Raw genomic sequence first — 18,702 nt, 5'->3', positions numbered from 1 at the left:
CCTACATACAGGACTTCTCAAGGGCAGCCAAACCCCTCTATGAACTCTTAGCAAAGCCTAAGTCTGAACACAAGCAGCGTGGAAAGGGTAAGGAGTGCCACCGCAAATCTGCCCAGCTGCCACCATCCCACCCAATCCAGTGGATGACAGTTCACAAAGAGACATTGGACAAAATAGTAAACCAGCTGACAAACCCACCAATCATGGCATATCCAGATCTAGAGAAGCCATTTGTTCTTCATGTAGATGCCTCTGAGGATGGTGCAGTCTTGTACCAGCGTCAAGGGACTGCCCTGAGAGTCATAGGCTATGGATCACGGACACTGACAGCTGCAGAAAAAAACTACAAGCTACATTCAGGCAAGCTGGAATTCCTGGCACTGAAATGGGCCATAACAGAACGCTTTCGTGATTATCTGTTTCATGCGCCTCATTTTACTGTGTACAGTGACAATAACCCGCTGACATACGTCATGAAGTCAGCGAAACTTAATGCAGCTGGACACCGCTGGGTGGCGGAGTTGGCAGATTATCGGTTCACTCTTAAGTACAGGCCAGGGGCAGCGAATCGAGATGCAGATTTCTTATCAAGAAGAGGAAAGCCCATTGAAGACATCATGCAGGAATGCACAGAGGAATATCAGCAAGATGACATTGAATGTATTGGGAAAGCCCTAGAGAGAGAGAAAACAGGAGAAATGAACTGGATCTCAGCTGTCACCTGTAATGTCAACGCGCTGTCAGAGGGATGCATCGTCTCAGAACCAATTCAGCCGTTTGCAGTTGACGACATCAGAGACGCCCAGGATGCAGACATAGCCATAAACCGAGTTTTGTCCCTGAAAAGAACACACACCTACCTGAAGCATAAAGAAAAGATGGCGGAGAGTGAGGCAGTTAGGTACCTTCTTCGGCAGTGGCCCCATTTGCAGATTGATGGAGATGGCATTCTGAGGCGTGAGACCACCAGGAGAAAACAGTTTGTTGTTCCTGACTCATTAAAGCCCATGGTCTATAAACATCTACATGAGGAGATGGGACATTTAGGAGCAGACAGGATGGTTGCTCTCGCCAGGGAGCGCTTCTTCTGGCCTAAAATGAGGCAGGAAATGGAGCACTATGTCACTCAGGTGTGTCGCTGTATAAAGAAGAAGAAGCCTAACAGAATAACCAGAACACCAATTCAGAGCATTGAAACCTCTGCGCCGTTTGAGATGATATCCATTGACTATCTGCATTTGGACAAGTGCACAGGAGGTGAAGAATACATACTCGTAGTTGTGGATCATTTCACCAAATATGCCCAGGCATATGCGACAAGGGACAAGTCTGGGAAGACTGCGGCAAGAAAGCTCTTTGATGACTTTATCATGCGCTTCGGTTTCCCATCCAAAATACACCATGACCAGGGGAAAGAATTTGAGAACAATCTTTTCCGCAAGCTTCAAGGCTACTGCGGTATCAGCCATTCTCGTACCTCCCCGTACCACCCACAGGCCAATCCCGCAGAGCGCTTCAATAGGACCCTCCTAGGTATGCTCCGGACACTTGATGAATCTCAGAAGTCAAGATGGAAAGACCATTTGAACAAAGTAGTTCATGCCTACAACTCGACTGTGCACGAAGCAACAGGATTTTCTCCATTCTTCCTTCTCTTTGGCCATGAACCAACCTTGCCTGTCGACCTGCTCTTCCCAAAAAGAGAAGAAGAGAAGAGTCAGTCACACAGTGGCTATGCAGAGAAATGGAGAGGAGTTATGCAAGAGGCATATACAATTGCGAGGCAGAACATGAGAAAGAGTGCAAGAAGGGGACAGAAAAACTACAATCGACGTGCATGGAGCTCTGTGCTTCAGCCAGGTGACCATGTCTTGGTGAGAAATCTCACACCCAGAGGAGGTCCTGGGAAACTGCGCAGCTATTGGGAGGATATGATTCATGTCATCACCGAGAGGAAAGGTCCTGATAGTCCAGTGTATGTGGTTGAGCCATTGCAGGGAACAGGAAGAAGACGAGTGTTACACCGTAACCTACTGTTGCCGTGTCCTTACCTGGTTGAAGAGTCTGGGGTGTGTGAAAGCAGCCTGAAAGAGAAAAGCCGTGGAAACAAACGGAGACAGTCAGCAAGAAGACATCAGACCAAGCCCGATACTGACCAAACAGACACAGGCAGTTCTAGTGAAGACGACTGTCACATGTGGACAGCACTCAGATATGCTGATCCACCCCTCAATCCAGAAACAGAGGATTTCTGCCCCCGGAGTGACGCACTCGGAGAGAAGTCTGAGCCTGCTTTCAGAGCAGAGGGGCATCCTGAAGAGGAACAGGTGGAGGAGAGACGCAGTTTGGAGGAGGAGGTTGAAGCTCCAGCTGTTGGACCCGAGAGTGACCAGAGTGATGCTGAGACATGGAGGCACAAGCCAAAGAGAATGAGACAGCCCCGGCGTGTCTACACATATGAAAAACTAGGCCAGCCAACCGTCCAGCAATGGAGCACATGCCCTGTCAGTGTGAACAGCCCTTCAAGTGGCATCCATCATTCCTCTGTCCCACCATCATTCATGTATCCTTCACAGTATGAATAGATATAACAAAAAAAAAACACAGAGTCAACTTCACAAGAGAGTTTAATCTAAGCGTAACATTACAGTTGCAGTTCATGTTGATGTAGTATTGACACATGTTACAGTTAAAAGAGAAACAGGTACTCTGAGCATTATTACTATAATAAATAGAGGGAAGGTTTATCATTCTGGCGTCAAAGAGTTAAGACAGTAGTGAGTACAATATGGGTTTACTGAACTCATGGTTTTGAAGTGTGTAATCACATGATGTTGGGGTGTAAATGGTATTTTCCTTGTCCCACTGCGAAGATTCGGCGGGCCCACCAATACTTCGAGGGATAACCCACCCTTCAGTACAAAAGGACTATGAACATTTAGTTTTGTATCGTGACCATGAGAGACTTGTCCTGAGATACTAAGAGATGGTATAGCCTCTCACCCAGTAATGTGTAATATGTGTGAAAATACTTGTTTGCTCACTCATCTTTGGTTAAATGTTCTATTTTTGGTAAATTGTCAAAGATTAGAAAGAAAATGTGTGGCAACATTTTTCTTTTGTGGGGGAGGGTGTTGCGCTCTAAAAGTAGTTATAAAACTTAAATTTTTCTGAATTGTGGGGAAAATCTTTAAAGACTATTCTTATTTAATTGTGTTTTGTTTTTGGACACATTTCTAGTTAATTTTTGTAGTTTATTGGCTCCAGGAGGTCAGAGTTCAGATGTGTGATGTCATCAGTAAGCGCAGAGAAAAAAAACAAACAAACAGTGTCTGAGACGTGAGGGAGCGATGTTTTGCTGATGATACGCTATTCTGCCTGTAAACTCCAAACCTGAACTGAGGAGAATAAAGTTGCAAGAAAAAGGAGAATGGAGTCATGTCTCTCTGAGGGTGCAACATTTCCCCCCCCCCCTTCACGTGTACATAGCGCACCGGAGTGATTAATAAAGTGTTGTTGAACCGTGCTACCTCAGTCTGTGCCTGTTACAGGAAAAATGATTCTATGTTTCTTTACCTTCTTTTAAATGTGCAAGCATGCCCTTTTGTCTATGGTTAGATTAGTTTAGAACTATCTTTTTAGACTTTCTCAGCAAAGACATACTGTTTTGGGACATATTGTTTTAGATTGTTTTATCTCTCACAGCCTTCTCCCAGCTCTCTGCTGACGAGACTAGCGCCACATATGGAGTTGTTTATTTTATTTGTTTTGTATTTTCTTATCCTGTTCTCACTGTCTTTCCTATAAAAATTACCAAGCCACTGTGCATGGTGTGAGTTGTTCTTAGCAGCTCACCCGTGTACACGTTTGATAAAGAAAGTAACTTTGTCTCATTGTGTCTTTATTTCTCCTGGGTCTTTTACAGAGTTTTCCCCCAACATTTCTTGGTCCTTCGACAGCCGGATCACCTCCATCGTGTCCCATCTCCGTGACCAGTCCACGTTGTTCGCCTGTCGACAGCCCACACACCAGGTGTGTGGAAAAAGACCAAGAGCGTTAAATTCGGGTCTTGGCCAACGTCTTAGAAAGCGACCAGGTAGATACAGACACACTGACACAATCTTGCGTAAAAGCGTATTTTAAATTCAGGGAATTTAAAATAGCGAAAGTAGCTCGTCGCGACTGGAAGCTCCCCACTTCTGTGGGTTTAAAGTAGCTCGTCGGCTGGTAGCTTGGAGCTTGTCGACTGGAAGCTCCCCACTCTTGTGGGTTAGGTTTGGAGCTCTGGGTAGCTCCCCCAGCTGGGTCAAGGGAATAAGTAGCTCGTCTACAGAAAGACTGGCAGCTCCCCTTATTATAAGGGTTCCGATCGCGCGAATAGGTGTGAATGTGAATGTGTGTGTGTATTGTTTTAATTAACGGAGCAAGCTGACTTTTCACGGTCCGATAAGAGACTGAGCTGCTCCTACTGTGTTTTTCTTTTACTGTTATTCACTGACGTGCTGGTGAGTTGAGAGAACGGTCGAGTTCCGTCTCGTAAAGTTCACACCGCTTTTGGAAATAGTCCGAAAGTAGAAGGGCGTGTGAGCAACCACTCTCGTCTCTAATACCAGCGAAGGTGATAGCAGCTGTATTGTGTATATATTACTTAAACAAAAATAAGTAAATACATAAATAAGATGGGTAATCAAGCAAGTGAAATTAAAACTCACTCCTGCTGACGAGCAGTGGTGAGAAAAGAAAAGTCCAGACGCCGGACAAAAACAGTGTCTGTAAACTGAGAGATTTAAGAAAACAAAATATAAACAGTCGGGAGAACAGAATCCAACTGCCAGTTTAGTAAAACCAGAAGACGAGACACTGTGCAGTTCCCACAATCCTTTTAGTAAACCATCACCCATTCCTGCAGCCGCATCTGCAGCAACACCCATATCAGGAAGAACATAATAATCCCTTATTAGGTGAAAACTAGAGATCAAAGTAGTTTGAAGTAGTTTAAAAGGGTTGAAAACAGACCCCACTGAGTAGATATAAATATAAAAAGTACGAAATAAAGATGAACAAAGGGAAAATTACAGTAGAAATGATCTTTAGAGTATTTGAAATTAATAACAGCAAGGATAACAACCTGTAAAGTGATATTAACAATGAAACACAGTTGGCATGATGACCATGCCCAGCATGTATAAAATGAATATAAAGCAAATAATTCACACGAAAATATTTTAATAAAATAAATAAGGTATATTAAGGCTGTGTCATTGTTCAGCCAAGGACAGTGTGTGAAAAGGTAACTGTCTCCACCCTGGGAAAAGGATGATTCTGCAGGTCATCTGAAGCCCTTGATGGATACAAAATAAAATATAAATAATATATTATAATAGAACTGCCTGGTCCGCCATGCAACAGAGAGAACAAATGTGACCGCAGATTGGATGAATTCTAAATTATCTGTTTGCTGAATAAGATGATCCTAACTAACAAATTGGCTCAGGAGTAGCATAATGGTACACACTGATAAAATATTATAATATGCTATTGCTGTTATATAAGACAAAGGGTATAATATTAACAATGACATAATATTAATATGAAGAGGCACCTTAATCGGTTATGATGTAAGGTGGATAATTGTTAAGCAGTAGTCTGCATCAAGCTTAAGGTTTGCTAAAACTCAGTGTAATGACATGTGAGATGAAGACAATACAGAGAATAACTACACTAATGAAGTGCATAGAGGCACTTGACCAGCTTGAAACCTATCATCCTAGAATGACACATTGCTGAGATAGAGCACACCTATAATAACAACCAATAAGCAAAACCCTGTAGACAACAGCTACAACTACAGGATTGAGAAGCTGAATTAAATATGTAGACACTGCTAAGCTGATGAGCATGTTACACATTTTCTTTTCTTTTTATTTATTTGTTTCTTTTAGAGCAGAAGCTGCTGTAACACACCCAAAGAAAGACTCTAGGTCTGACCAACCGTTTCAGTCATGGGCAAAAAGATGTCAGTCAATAAAATTCTAAAAGATAATTTATTGACAAAAAATATATCAAGAGATAAAAGATAAAACAGTCCAGTGTCCCACTTAAGAATTGTATAAAAACACACAGTCCCAAGGCCAGAGCCAGCTATGCCACACGGCCAAGTTGCACTCCACATGTTGCCTTTAACAGGGTTAGAAGTTGTCCTTGGAGACCCACCACCCTGCAAGCATATAGTCAGTGGTCACTCAAGCCTCTGGAACTCTGCTGCCTTTAGGCTGTGGCATATAATAGGCCCTGGACTGCACAGAGAGACAAAACAACACAGCAGTGTTTGTAGTGTGGGCTATATGTAGACCAGTGTATCAGTGCAATCAAGTACACCTGCCTCTAATTAGTCCAACCCCATTCCAGCCATTGGCTCACCAAAAATGTGACAACCACAAAACCACTCCCAACCCAGTGCAACTTCACACAATAATATGGAGCTGAATTAACACAGGCACATTAGTCTACCATGTTACAAGCTGCATGCTATTAAAAGCCAACATATGCAGACTTCTGCCTTGTTCGGGTGGCAGCATTTTTTCTTTTTTCTTTTGTGTCCTGACACGTTTATGTTTTTTGTTTTTGTTTGATTATTTTGTTGGTTTTGGAAACGAATTTAAACGAACTTGTGACAATACTTGAGAATCACAGTGACACATAGTGATTAGGCATATGATTGAAAAATGCCTAGGTTTAGAGCTGTGAGCTATGAGCTGTGAGCAATGCAAAGTTAAATATATATATATATATATATATATATATATATATATATATATATGTATAAATGGGAAACAACCCTAACTTGAAAGTTTGAAATGTGTGAGATCCATGAATTGTTTGAAAAACTAGAAATTATCTAAAAATGCCTTAAGTGAAAATGTAGAGTTGCATCTATTCTCCCAAACCAAAAAAAAAAGGAGAAGAAGCATTCTGTAACTTAGAAATAAGGCTGACGTGTTGACAACAGACTAAAACACTAATTCGCAGGTGGCTATCAGGAACAGAGAGGCGAGCAAAGTCACAAACACCAAGGCCTGCAGACAGCCATGCAGAAACAGCAGATAACATAGAGACAACGCCTGCTAGAACCGTGGAGAGGAAGGTCACTTCCCACGAGATTGTAGGAGTAGAGGACAAATTAGTTGTAAAGTCAGCTTCAGGCCACACAACTGTACAACAATTAACTGCCCTTTTAGAACTAGTACACACAGCAAGTGGCCGCAGGTGCTTTATTAAATGCATATATGACCCGTCGTGTCCAGTAAATTTGCTAGGTAGAGACGCTCTGACAAAACTTAAGATAGCAGTCATGCCATTCTTTTCTGGTATTACACCTGAGTGCCAGAAACCGACCGAGTATCACAACATTCTGAGATTTAAACAAACTCCAGGCCCAGATCCACCTTATGATCAGCAAGTGTGGAAGCTAGGAGAACAGCATTTGACCTTACAGCACAGGCCTAAATTGTGTAGGTTACGCAGTAACCACAGATAGTAAAATAATAGAAGCAAAACCCCTTTCTTCTTCATGTTCTGCACAGAGCGCTGAGCTGATAGCTGTGATACGCGAAAGCTAAATACACAAAGACAAACTAATAAACATACATACAGACAGCCAGTATGTTTTCTCTGCTGTGCATCATTTTGAAAAAATTTGGCATAACAGAGGAATGATTACACAAACTGGAAAACCGGTTCACCATGCCAAACTCTTACAACGCCTACTGACTCTTTCATTACTACAGGCAACAATTTTGCTGACAGAGCAGCAAAATAGGCGGCACAAAAGACAAACATCACATTGATGGCAGTAAACACACATCAGATTCCACTGGATGTGTTGAAAAATGAACAAAAGCAGCAAGCACAGCAGAGCAGGCAAAATGGCTAAAACACGGTGCAGTTCTGACAAACGACTTAATGATGTGTTATGGCAAGCCAGTGTTGCCAAAATTCCTCCACAAAATGGCGGCATTAGTGACTCATGGCTGTACGCATTTGTCAACGGGGGGACTGACCAGTATTGTCAACCCTCATTTCTACACTGTAAATTCTACACTGTAAATTTTGAAACCTCAGCAAAACAATTTGTCAGAACGTGCATGACGTGTCAAAAATATAATGCTCAGGGAAATCTGAGACCACACAATCCATATGGACTTTATTGAGCTAAATGAATGCCAAGGGTAAAAATACACCCTAGTGGTTATAGATGTATTCTCAAAGTGGCCAGAAATCTACCCAGTGAAAAAGGCAGATACAATTTCAGTAGCAAAATGTATGTCTAAGTTGTAGGAAAATAAAGAGATGATTGTAAATGACGAAGAATGTAATGATGTCTATCAAGTGTCTTGCAGATCACAGCCCGGTGACTGGGTTCTGATCAAAGTGCTCCAAAGGAAAAACTGGAGCTTGCAAAATAGCGGAACGACCATCTTGCATCCATCAGAGCCAGTAAGTGAAGCCATCTAAACACAGCTGACAGCAGGCTTGCCCACTTGTTGTGATCTCGCCCGGTGGAGGGGTCAGCCTTCCTGGCCGGGGGGTCTATTCGCGACAGGAGGGTGTGTCCCGTCGTCATGAGGTGGTGGCTCTTAATAACTGCAGCGGCCCTGACCATGGCCGGGCTCCTCATCTTTGCTTCCGTGAGGGACAATAAGTCACGCTATATGAAGAAAAGGCAGACACTGTATGACAAAGGAAAGTACACCAAGTTTCCCCATGGCTATGCCACTAATTTCTGGTGGCAGTTTATGAACACTACAGCTTACTTGAATAATAAAACTGACTGCTATGCAAATACATATACACTTTCTGCCCACCGAGGAACGAGAGGAAGTGTATGGACTGTTCACTCAACTGTCGCTCCAACTACAGCTACCGAATGATACTACAAACAAAGACTCATTACCAGACAGGATGAGCAAGGACGGCACCAAGCAGTAAAGGAACCAGAGTTTCGCATCTGAGGAGGAGTGAAATTCTTACAGAGCTTGATCCCCGGCATTGGAGTTGCCGAGGTGCGGGATCATGTGGAAATCAACCGATATGCTCTGCTACGACACATCAACTTGACTAAGACCCTGGGAACTGCCTTAGCAGGAGAACAGCAGGCCATCAGAACGATGGTGCTGCAGAACAGACTGACACTAGACCTGCTAACAGCATCACAAGGAGGAGTTTGCAAGCTCATAGGTGAGACATGTTGCACTTTTATCCCTGATGGATACGAAACTGGAGGAGACATTTATGAAGCTTTGCAGAATTTGACCGCTCTGCAAAAATATGTCACTGACCACACACCTGGAGCAGCTACAGCACAAAGCTGGCTGGACTGGCTGTTCAGCGGTTCATGGCTGGCTGCTGTAGCAAAGCCATTTTTCCTTCTAGGTCTCATCATGATAGCACTGCTCATATTAGTGTTGTGTGTGTTGCCATGCCTAAGAGTAATGATTTCACAGATGATAACAACTACAATGACTGCTTATGTTGCCGTGCCTGAAGAAGAACAACATCCCGTTGCAATTCTGTTAGAGGAGAACTTGTACTAGCTGCTAATAAATGACGTGGTGATTAAAAATGACTTGTCAAGTGATCATGCACTGATTAAAACATTAGTAGGTTATGCAAGTTTTCATGCTTTTATTTTTTTGAAGTCTTGAGTTTTAAACATAAAGTTTTTCATTTTAATATAACGTTTTCATGCTTTTATTTTTTTGAAGTCTTGAGTTTTAAACATAAAGTTTTTCATTTTAAATATAACGTTTTCATACTTTTATTTTTTTGAAGTCTTCAGTTTTAAACATAACGTTTTTCATTTTAAATATAAAGTTTTCATCCTTTTATTTTTTTGAAGTTTTCATTTTAAATATGAAGTTTTCATTATTTTACATATAAAGTTTTCAATTTAAGGTTTGCATCATTTTAAGTATAAGGTTTCATGCTTGTATTTTTTGAAGTTTTCATTTTAAAATATAAGGTTTTCATCCTTGTATTTTTTGAAGTTTTCGTTTTACATATTAGGTTTTCATCATTTTTAAATATAAAGTTTTCATTTTACTTTTCATCCTTTTATTTTTTGTAGTTTTAGTTTTATTATTTTTTCTTGTTTATTCATTTACTATGTTTTTCTTTTTATTATTTTATTTTGTTTTATTCTTTAAACCAAATGATTTCCATTTCTGCTATGCTGACATTATGAAAATTAAAAAATTGCTTAAGATACTTAATAAATAACCTTCACAGACAATTGTTGTATACATTTAAAATAAGTTAAAACAGGAGGGAATGTTACAGGAAAAATGATTCTATGTTTCTTTACCTTCTTTTAAATGTGCAAGCATGCCCTTTTGTCTATGGTTAGATTAGTTTAGAACTATCTTTTTAGACTTTCTCAGCAAAGACATACTGTTTTGGGACATATTGTTTTAGATTGTTTTATCTCTCACAGCCTTCTCCCAGCTCTCTGCTGACGAGACTAGCGCCACATATGGAGTTGTTTATTTTATTTGTTTTGTATTTTCTTATCCTGTTCTCACTGTCTTTCCTATAAAAATTACCAAGCCACTGTGCATGGTGTGAGTTGTTCTTAGCAGCTCACCCGTGTACACGTTTGATAAAGAAAGTAACTTTGTCTCATTGTGTCTTTATTTCTCCTGGGTCTTTTACAGAGTTTTCCCCCAACAGTGCCTGAGTCCGTCCACCACCGTGACAAAAGTGGATCTAACAACAGTTTACTCGTTACTGGGATTTAGATAGGGTCGTTACTTCGTGTGGTGGCCATCGCGGAGCTTCCACAGATTCAATAACATTAGCAAGTGGTGGAGGCCAGCAGGTGGATGAAGGAAAAGGGAGGCAAGAGGAGAGACCCGAAGCGGCCGCTGGTCCAAGAGTGTCAGGTGAACTGAACTTCAGGTAAGAAGTTATAACCTGCAGTCCATCTGGGTCAGATATGAACCAAGTTTAGGTGGAGTTTATTTTCGTTATGCTGACTTTTTCGTACTGCGTGCTAGCTAGCATGACAGAGTTTCTATACAGCTGGGTGGGTGCTATGTTACTGATGTTGAACTTTATTTTGTTCATAAGGTTAATTATTAGAGTTGCCAACCCTCCTGTAAAAAACGGAATCGTCTCGTATTCAGAGAAAATATCATGCGTTTCGTATTGAGCTGAAAAGGAACACAGTTTGTCCCGGGCTTCAGCTACAATGAAAAAGACACGAAGCTGGAGTTATTCTGTGTCTTTGCTGCACAGCTGCCTCTTCTTCTCTCATTCTCTCCCCCTCCCTCTCCTGTTTCTACTTCAATCATGAAACTGATCAATGATCAGCTGATCAGCTTTTCTCTCTTGTTTGTTTATCGCCCACTTTGCGCCAGAAAGAGGAAACCAGCAGATGTCGCGGTAAACAACAGCAGCACGTTTAAGCTTGATCAGCTGTTGTTAGAATTTATTTAATATTAATTTCAAGTATCAGCTGATGTTTGCTGGAGCCACAGCTGTAAAGCTGCTGGTCATGATATCAGTTTGGTTATGTGATGAGAGGGAAACATGAAGATGAAACCAGGAGATGTCCTTACTGAATCATTAGAGCTGTGATGGAGAAACAGGTTTACCTTTTAGGTGACATGAATGAGTTGAAGGGAAGTTATGAACTGTTTCTGAGAGACAAATAACCCCAGGATCCTTTTCTATGTAGCTGACAGCTGGTAACTGTGCAGGGGCGGGTCTAGCAAAGTTTTGCCAGGGGTCCATGTAGGGCATTAACAGGGGAAGGGGGGCACAAAGAAATACTTTCTTATTCTCATTTAAAATGTCTCACTTTTAAAAAAAATAATTATCTGAGTCTTGCAACAAACAATTGATAGATTGATACATATACACCATCAGAACATTCATGCACAACTCTGTTGCTTGTGAAGCTCACACACAAGAATTTCGCTCACATGTACTGTACCAATGTACCTGCACATGTGATGTGACAATAAAAGTGATTTGATTTGAACAGTGTACATCACTGTCACAACAGTGTTTGTTTTCATTCACAGGCTTTATGATTTTTCCTATAATGGTGGGCCGGTCTCTAGTCAAAATGCCCGGGACGATTTTTTTGTCCCAGTCCAGCCCTGTATGCAGCTCATCTGCAGTCTGGTGTTACCTACATCTTCCTATTCAGAAGGCAGAATTTCCGAGTTCTGAGTACAATCAAAGCACCACGACTGCAGTTTTTGTGTTGGATGTAAAAAGCAGGCTAGGATAGAATCAGGCGTGGGATTTCTCTCATGGAAATGTGCACATTATTTTTTCCTTTCTATTGGTAGGTGGCACAGTGCACTTGTGGCAAGTAAGCAAGCTAGAAGACTGGCAATCTTGCTGGGTATCCAGTTACGGAAGCAACACTTTAAGAAGAGAATTCTGAGTAAAACCAAAGTTACTTTCCCTAGTAACTAGTTACTCTGAAAGTAACTTGAAGTAACTGAGTTACTTTTGATAGAAGTAACTAGTAATGTAACTAAGTTACTAATTTAAAGTAACTTACCCAACACTGGTTAACAGGGACTATAAGACACTTTAGTGGCTTTAATGCATATTTATATGTTTAACACAGTCAGGTGCACAGGTTCTTTATACTAAAATGAGGGAGGAGATGTGCTTCCAAGATTTATTATCCAGACAGGGAAATCAACTTCACATTCAACCATACAGGGAAGAGGAGTTCAGGACTGAGGCTTACCAGCAGGTGAGAATGGTCGACACAAGGGGGAGGCGGATCCATCAAATAAATAAATAAGTAAAAATAGATCAACAGTAACACTGTTTCGTCTTCCGTGGACTCTGTATCTCCTGAATCAGATAACTCCGCTACTGTGTGTTTGAACTCTAAAGACATTATTCAGAGTGACACCTCGGTGTCAAGTTGAAACTGTCTTTGGCACCATTAACCTAGTTTGCCCAGTGACTGCTACTGCTCCTGAGCTCCGCTCTCCACTTCCAGTTCCTGTTCCCAGGGCAGCTCAGCTGAGGACTGCATCTTTCTGACAAAGCTCAGACAGACTGTTTTGGGCTCCTGCTGCTGGAACTTTGATTTCTTTGGACTGCTTTCCTGGACTCCAGCATTTTTGTTTTAAGTTGTTTTCATGTATTTCTGAACTCATGCTGAATTAACACAATGTATGTGACACTGATATGTCTGCTGAAATGTCAAAGCACCAGCAGCAACAGGTGCAACATGCCAATAAATTCTACGGCGCAAACAGCTCAAGTCAGAATATTTTAGACCAAAACTAACAACACTGTGAACAGCGCACAAATATTAACAAACTCATCAGTCTGATTACAGTTTGTTTAGATAAATCCAAGAGGACGTGAGATGTTGATGTTAAAACTGTTGCAGTGTTTTCAAATGATGGGACAGAGAGTGTACTCATGAATACTGAGGTGATGGTGACATTATTCATTTTTATTAAGAAAATAATTCTGTTTTTCTCCCATTGTGCTTGGAATGAGCTTGTTTCTCTTTTTGGTAATAATCTCCCCGACTTTGGAAAACCCTTTCACATGGAACTGAGGAGAGTATCCCACAGCAGGCCTGTAAAGGTTTGGATCGATGCACCTCTGCCTAGATAATACCCATAGATCAGGTGGTGTTGGTGTTGGTGGTGTTCCCCAGTTGCTTGGTACAACACAAACACTTCACCTTGGAATTCAAAAACACAAAAGCTTGTGAGTATTTTAGCAGTAACACATTTCATTATTGACGTGAACATTATGTGTAATATTTTCCTGAGAAAGATCAGCTCAAAGTGTTGCCACACAGGAGGAAACCCTTCTCCTTTAAGCAGGCTCCATGGAAACAAGCTCCTCTGTGTCACAGCTGAAACTGTTCGTAACTCGCACCAACACTCGAAACACTTTCTGAACCAGCGAGACTTCAGATGTCATTGGTGACATCACCGTCCCTTAAAGAAGTGAAGCCTGAATATGAGCTTCATCAAAGACTTCCTGGATTTGTCGGCACACGCCTCGTTGTTACATAACATCAATATCCACATTGTACACATGCAGCTATAGTGATGACAGACAGAACCAGGGTGTATGTTGTTAACAAAATGACAAACCAAAGCATCATTACCAGCAAGATAAGTCCCATAAACATTAATCAGGTGTGTATAAGGTTCACCTTTTTGTACCTGACACAGAAACAAAAGCACAATGTTGTCTGCAGGGTTGTTGGGAAGTCACTCTGAACCTGTCTTCCAGAAAACATGGATGTGCAGTTTTTCACTAAAACATGTTTTTCTCTCAGATGTAAATTTATCCAGTGAGTCGTTAAACTGTGAAAAATTATCTTGTTTGTGTTTTGTGACATAAAACACTCAGTGTAAACAACACTCATGTGTGGAAATGTGCTGATAATGTGTGTTGGGAGCTGATAACAAGTTAAGACAGCCAGCAAATGTGTGCCCTCGATAATTGTTCTTTTAACAATGCTGGTTAATTCTGTCGTGTTCATGTTGATTCTTAGTAGCAGTGTGTGGTCAGTGTGGTTTGTGCTCGGCTGCAGGGGAGGAGTGGAGCAGTGGGTTCAGGGTATGGTGTCAGAGGATACGGTTGTTACAACCAGCAAGCATCATCTAAACACACCTTCCCTCCTTTAAACAGCGAAACAAATGAGATTCATGGTACGATCCAGAGGATTTCTGAAACAGGTTTCCAGCCTTACATTTCCAGTTTGAATTAACGACACATTAGTGAATGCTCTTTATCAGCTTCCAGGCTCAAGCTGAATAAAGTGCACTTTGTTCTGCGTAACGCAAATGATGATGTGGTGAACAATTCCCTGGATCACAGCAAGTCTGTTGCACAAGAGGAGAAACTGTTGATGTGGGAAGCATAAAACAGGCGCGCACTGCTGAGTGTTTTTGTGTGATGGGGATGAAATAAGATGTGTTAACACTCACAGTCTGACCACTTGTGTACGATCCAGAGGATTTCTGAAACAGGTTTCCAGCCTTACATTTCCAGTTTGAATTAACGACACATTAGTGAATGCTCTTTATCAGCTTCCAGGCTCAAGCTGAATAAAGTGCACTTGCTCTCACAGTCTTTCTGTCATCACCCAAAAGTTCAATGTTGCAGTGAAACAGAATTTACAAACTAAAAGACAAAAACAAAAAAAGACATGAACTGATCCATATCAGTTTATAACAATATTGAACACAGGCTGCAGCTGGACGCTGACAGGTAACATAATTTTCACCTGCTGTCTCCTGTATGTGGAGCTGTACTGTAAACAAACACTGAAGCCCAATTCGATCAGAATAGGAACAGAAATGTGCTATGGGGTGCTCTTGATAACTGTTTTTGTCATGTAACTGGATTGCACTTTGTCAGGCCTCCACCCTAAGACTAGACCAACCTGGGTGTCGCACCTGCAGGCTAAACTTCTGCTGGTGTAGCTCTTAGGGTCACTGAGGAACGCAAACCCCCCCTGACCACATTAAGGTGGTAATCCATCAAGGGGAAAACAGAAAAACAAAACAACAAAGAATAAAATAAAATATTCCTCATCAGATCCTAAACTAAAAACACTAATTAGATGCCCTATATTAAATACATCCAAGCCCAACAGTAATACTTCTTACTATTGCCAATATTAACTAAACTAAAAAGGGTAGGCAATGTTATTAAAAAATGCAGTTCACCAAGTCTTAAAAAATAAAACTCAAAAATGGAATTAAAAAATAAAATAACATAAAGAATAAATTAAACTATCCACCCAGATCTTTACAACCACCAACATAAAATCCATCTTTATTGAATGGCCTAATTCACAAATAAATTTGTAAAATAAAGTAAGAATAAAATAAGATTTCTCAATATAGTCAATATTTACAAAACTAAAAGGGGTTTGCATAGTAATGAAAAAAAACAACAACAATTCACCATGTGTTTCAGGTTTTGCTTTAAGCTTACCGTATTTTCACGACCATAAGGCGCACTGTGCTAAAAGGCGCAGTCTCAGTTATGTGTGCCCTTACTGTATTTAACACACACATAAGGCGCACTGGACCATAGGCCGCATACAAGTACCGTATGCGTATTTAAAAATAAAGCGAGAGCAAACCTGAATTCGGTACCTTACTCACATTTCTATTGCCGGTAATCGTTATCATCAACAACACACAAGCATACAAGTGTGCATATTTAAAAATAAAGCAGGAGCAAAACTGAGTTTGGTACTCACATTTTTGATGGCCAGCTTTTCCTTATTATCCGCTGGAAGTTGCTGCGCTACCGTAGTCCTGGTCCGGATGGAAAAATGGCACCGTTTCATAAAACGAAAGCACCAAGACGGACCTCCTTGGAAATGTTCAATGTTCATCTCTTCAGCTAGTGAAACTGCTTTTAGCCGAATGGTGACCGTCGAAACGCTTCTCCCGCTCGCTCTTTGCTCGATGATCCACCGCTCGAGTCTTTCCTCCAACTCGAGCCACCTCGCCTTATGTCCGCGGAAACTCAGCTGCGTTTTCTTGACCTGCCGTAGCTTGTTTTCCAGCTTCCTCCATTTGCGAACCATCGATTCGTTAATCTTAAATTCTCTCGCCGCTGCTCGATTTCCATGTTCCTCCGCGTAGCTGATGGCCTTCAGTTTAAACTGTGCTTCGTAAGTGTGTCTCTTTGCCATTTTCAGGGTTGTTAAAACAACGATGTCCTGCATAATGCACATACCTGTTCTTTTATACAGGTATGTGCGATTGTCCCGGTATATACGATCAACGCCCACACTTCACTCTTTAACGTTCTCATGGTGTTCTCTACTACGTCCTCCTTACAACACATAGGGCGCACCGCGCTATAGGGCGCGCCGTACTTTTTGAAGAAAATCTAAGACTTTTAAGTGCGCCTTATGGTCGTGAAAATACGGTATTTGTCTTTTGCAACTAAACAGCTCCACTCCCCTGTCTCTGTTACACCCTGAAAAGGGGCTGAAAAGGGGATAAGTCAATGATGACGCTCAGACACGATGCTTCTCTTTCAGCAGCTTCATTGCGAATGATTCAGAAATATACACATACATACAAAAGTATTAAACATCCTAACAACGATGTACAGTCTCTGTTAGTTGTAAGACAATATATCTCAAGACTGTTTTTTTCCTTTTCTATAAGTTACAGATTAAATTGAATGTAAGAATTTACAAAAACAACTTATGAATCAATAAACAAACTTAGATCATTAAACTGAAATGTACAGAAAATAAACAAAATATTCATATAAAAATACTAATAGGCATTTGTCCCTTCACACAAAATAAACATGTTCTTTGTCCAGATCAAATGCAAAATGCACACAATGTATGTTTCATACACAGTCTGGCACGATAAGGCTTCATGCTAGCCACCAACAGAGCGCTTAGCTTAGCTTGCTGCTTATAGCTTATCCTAACATCACAGTTAATTCAAATTCAAATTCAAATTCAAATTCAAATTCAAATTTTATTTGTCACGTACACAGTCATACACAGTACGATATGTAGTGAAATGCTTGGACAACTGCTCGTGACCTAAAGAAAACAAAAAAGGAAAAGGCTATGAATAAGATAGGAAATAAATATGAAAAATTAAAAAGGGTAAATTTAACTAGGAAGGAATAAAATATAAATTAAGGTTAAAAATGAAATAACTGTACAACACAAATTAGAATGAAGGGTAAATTTAACTGGGAGAATAAGATAAAATATATAAATTAAAGTTGAAAATAAAATAACTGTACAACAAAATACACAATACACAATATAGAACTATATAAGAATGTATGAAGAAATCTAAATATAAATAAATATATACACAATAACAGCAGCTGTACAAGTATTAACCGGAAATGAAGAATATAGTGACCAGTGTTGTGCAAAAACAAAGTCCAGAAAGTCCAGTGTGTGTGTAAGAACTATATGTGTGGGTCAGTACTGTGTGGTGGTGTGATTGAGAGACCGTATCGCCTGCGGGAAGAAGCTCCTCCTCAGTCTCTCTGTGTTGGTCTTCAGGGAGCGGAATCGCTTTCCTGACCTCAACAGAGAGAACAGTCTGTTGTTGGGATGGCTGAGGTCCTTCACGATCTTCCTGGCCTTGGTCCAGCACCGCCTGCTGTAGATTGAGTGCAGGTCAGGGAGCTCGGAGCGGATGGTGCGCTCAGCTGACCGCACAACCCTCTGTAGAGCTCGTCTGTCCTGCATGGTGCTGTTCCCGAACCAGGTTAAGATGTTTCCCGCCAGGATGCTCTCTATGGTGCACGAGTAAAAGTTCCTGAGCACCTTGGAGGGCAGTTGGAAGTCTCTCAAGCGTCTGAGGTGGTAGAGACGCTGTCGGGCCTTTTTCACCACGGTGTTGATGTGACAGGACCATGACAGGTCCTGCGTGATGTGAACTCCGAGGTTGTTCCTCTGGCACCAGTTCTCCAGATTCCTAATCTCCTTCAGGTAGGCCGTCTCGTTGTTATCAGAGATCAGGCCCACCACGACGGTGTCGTCAGCAAACTTGATGATGGTGGTGGAGCTGGTAGTGGCCACACAGTCATATGTGTACAAAGAGTACAGCAGGGGGCTCAGAACACACCCCTGGGGGGCTCCAGTGCTGAGAGTGGTGGAGGCTGAGACATGTCCGC

General features: G+C 41.3%; 1 protein-coding gene across 1 annotated transcript in view; it reads left to right on the top strand.

Moving 5' to 3' along the window:
* LOC147334960 (uncharacterized) overlaps positions 1-18,702 on the top strand; it is a 78,755-nt gene that overhangs the window by 25,131 nt on the left and 34,922 nt on the right. Inside the window, exon 4 of the mRNA XM_086287003.1 lies at positions 14,077-14,105. Within this exon, the coding sequence (XP_086143129.1) occupies positions 14,077-14,105 (29 nt within the window). The remainder of the gene's footprint in view (positions 1-14,076; positions 14,106-18,702) is intronic.

Source organism: Aulonocara sp. 'chitande type north' Nkhata Bay, linkage group LG3 (genome assembly GCF_057382095.1).
Source record: "Aulonocara sp. 'chitande type north' Nkhata Bay isolate Kocher_YH1m ecotype deep benthic linkage group LG3, A_spYH_male_GT1.1, whole genome shotgun sequence".
In the NCBI taxonomy this organism is placed as follows: domain Eukaryota; kingdom Metazoa; phylum Chordata; class Actinopteri; order Cichliformes; family Cichlidae; genus Aulonocara; species Aulonocara sp. 'chitande type north' Nkhata Bay.
This window is presented reverse-complemented; position numbering and strand designations above follow the sequence as displayed.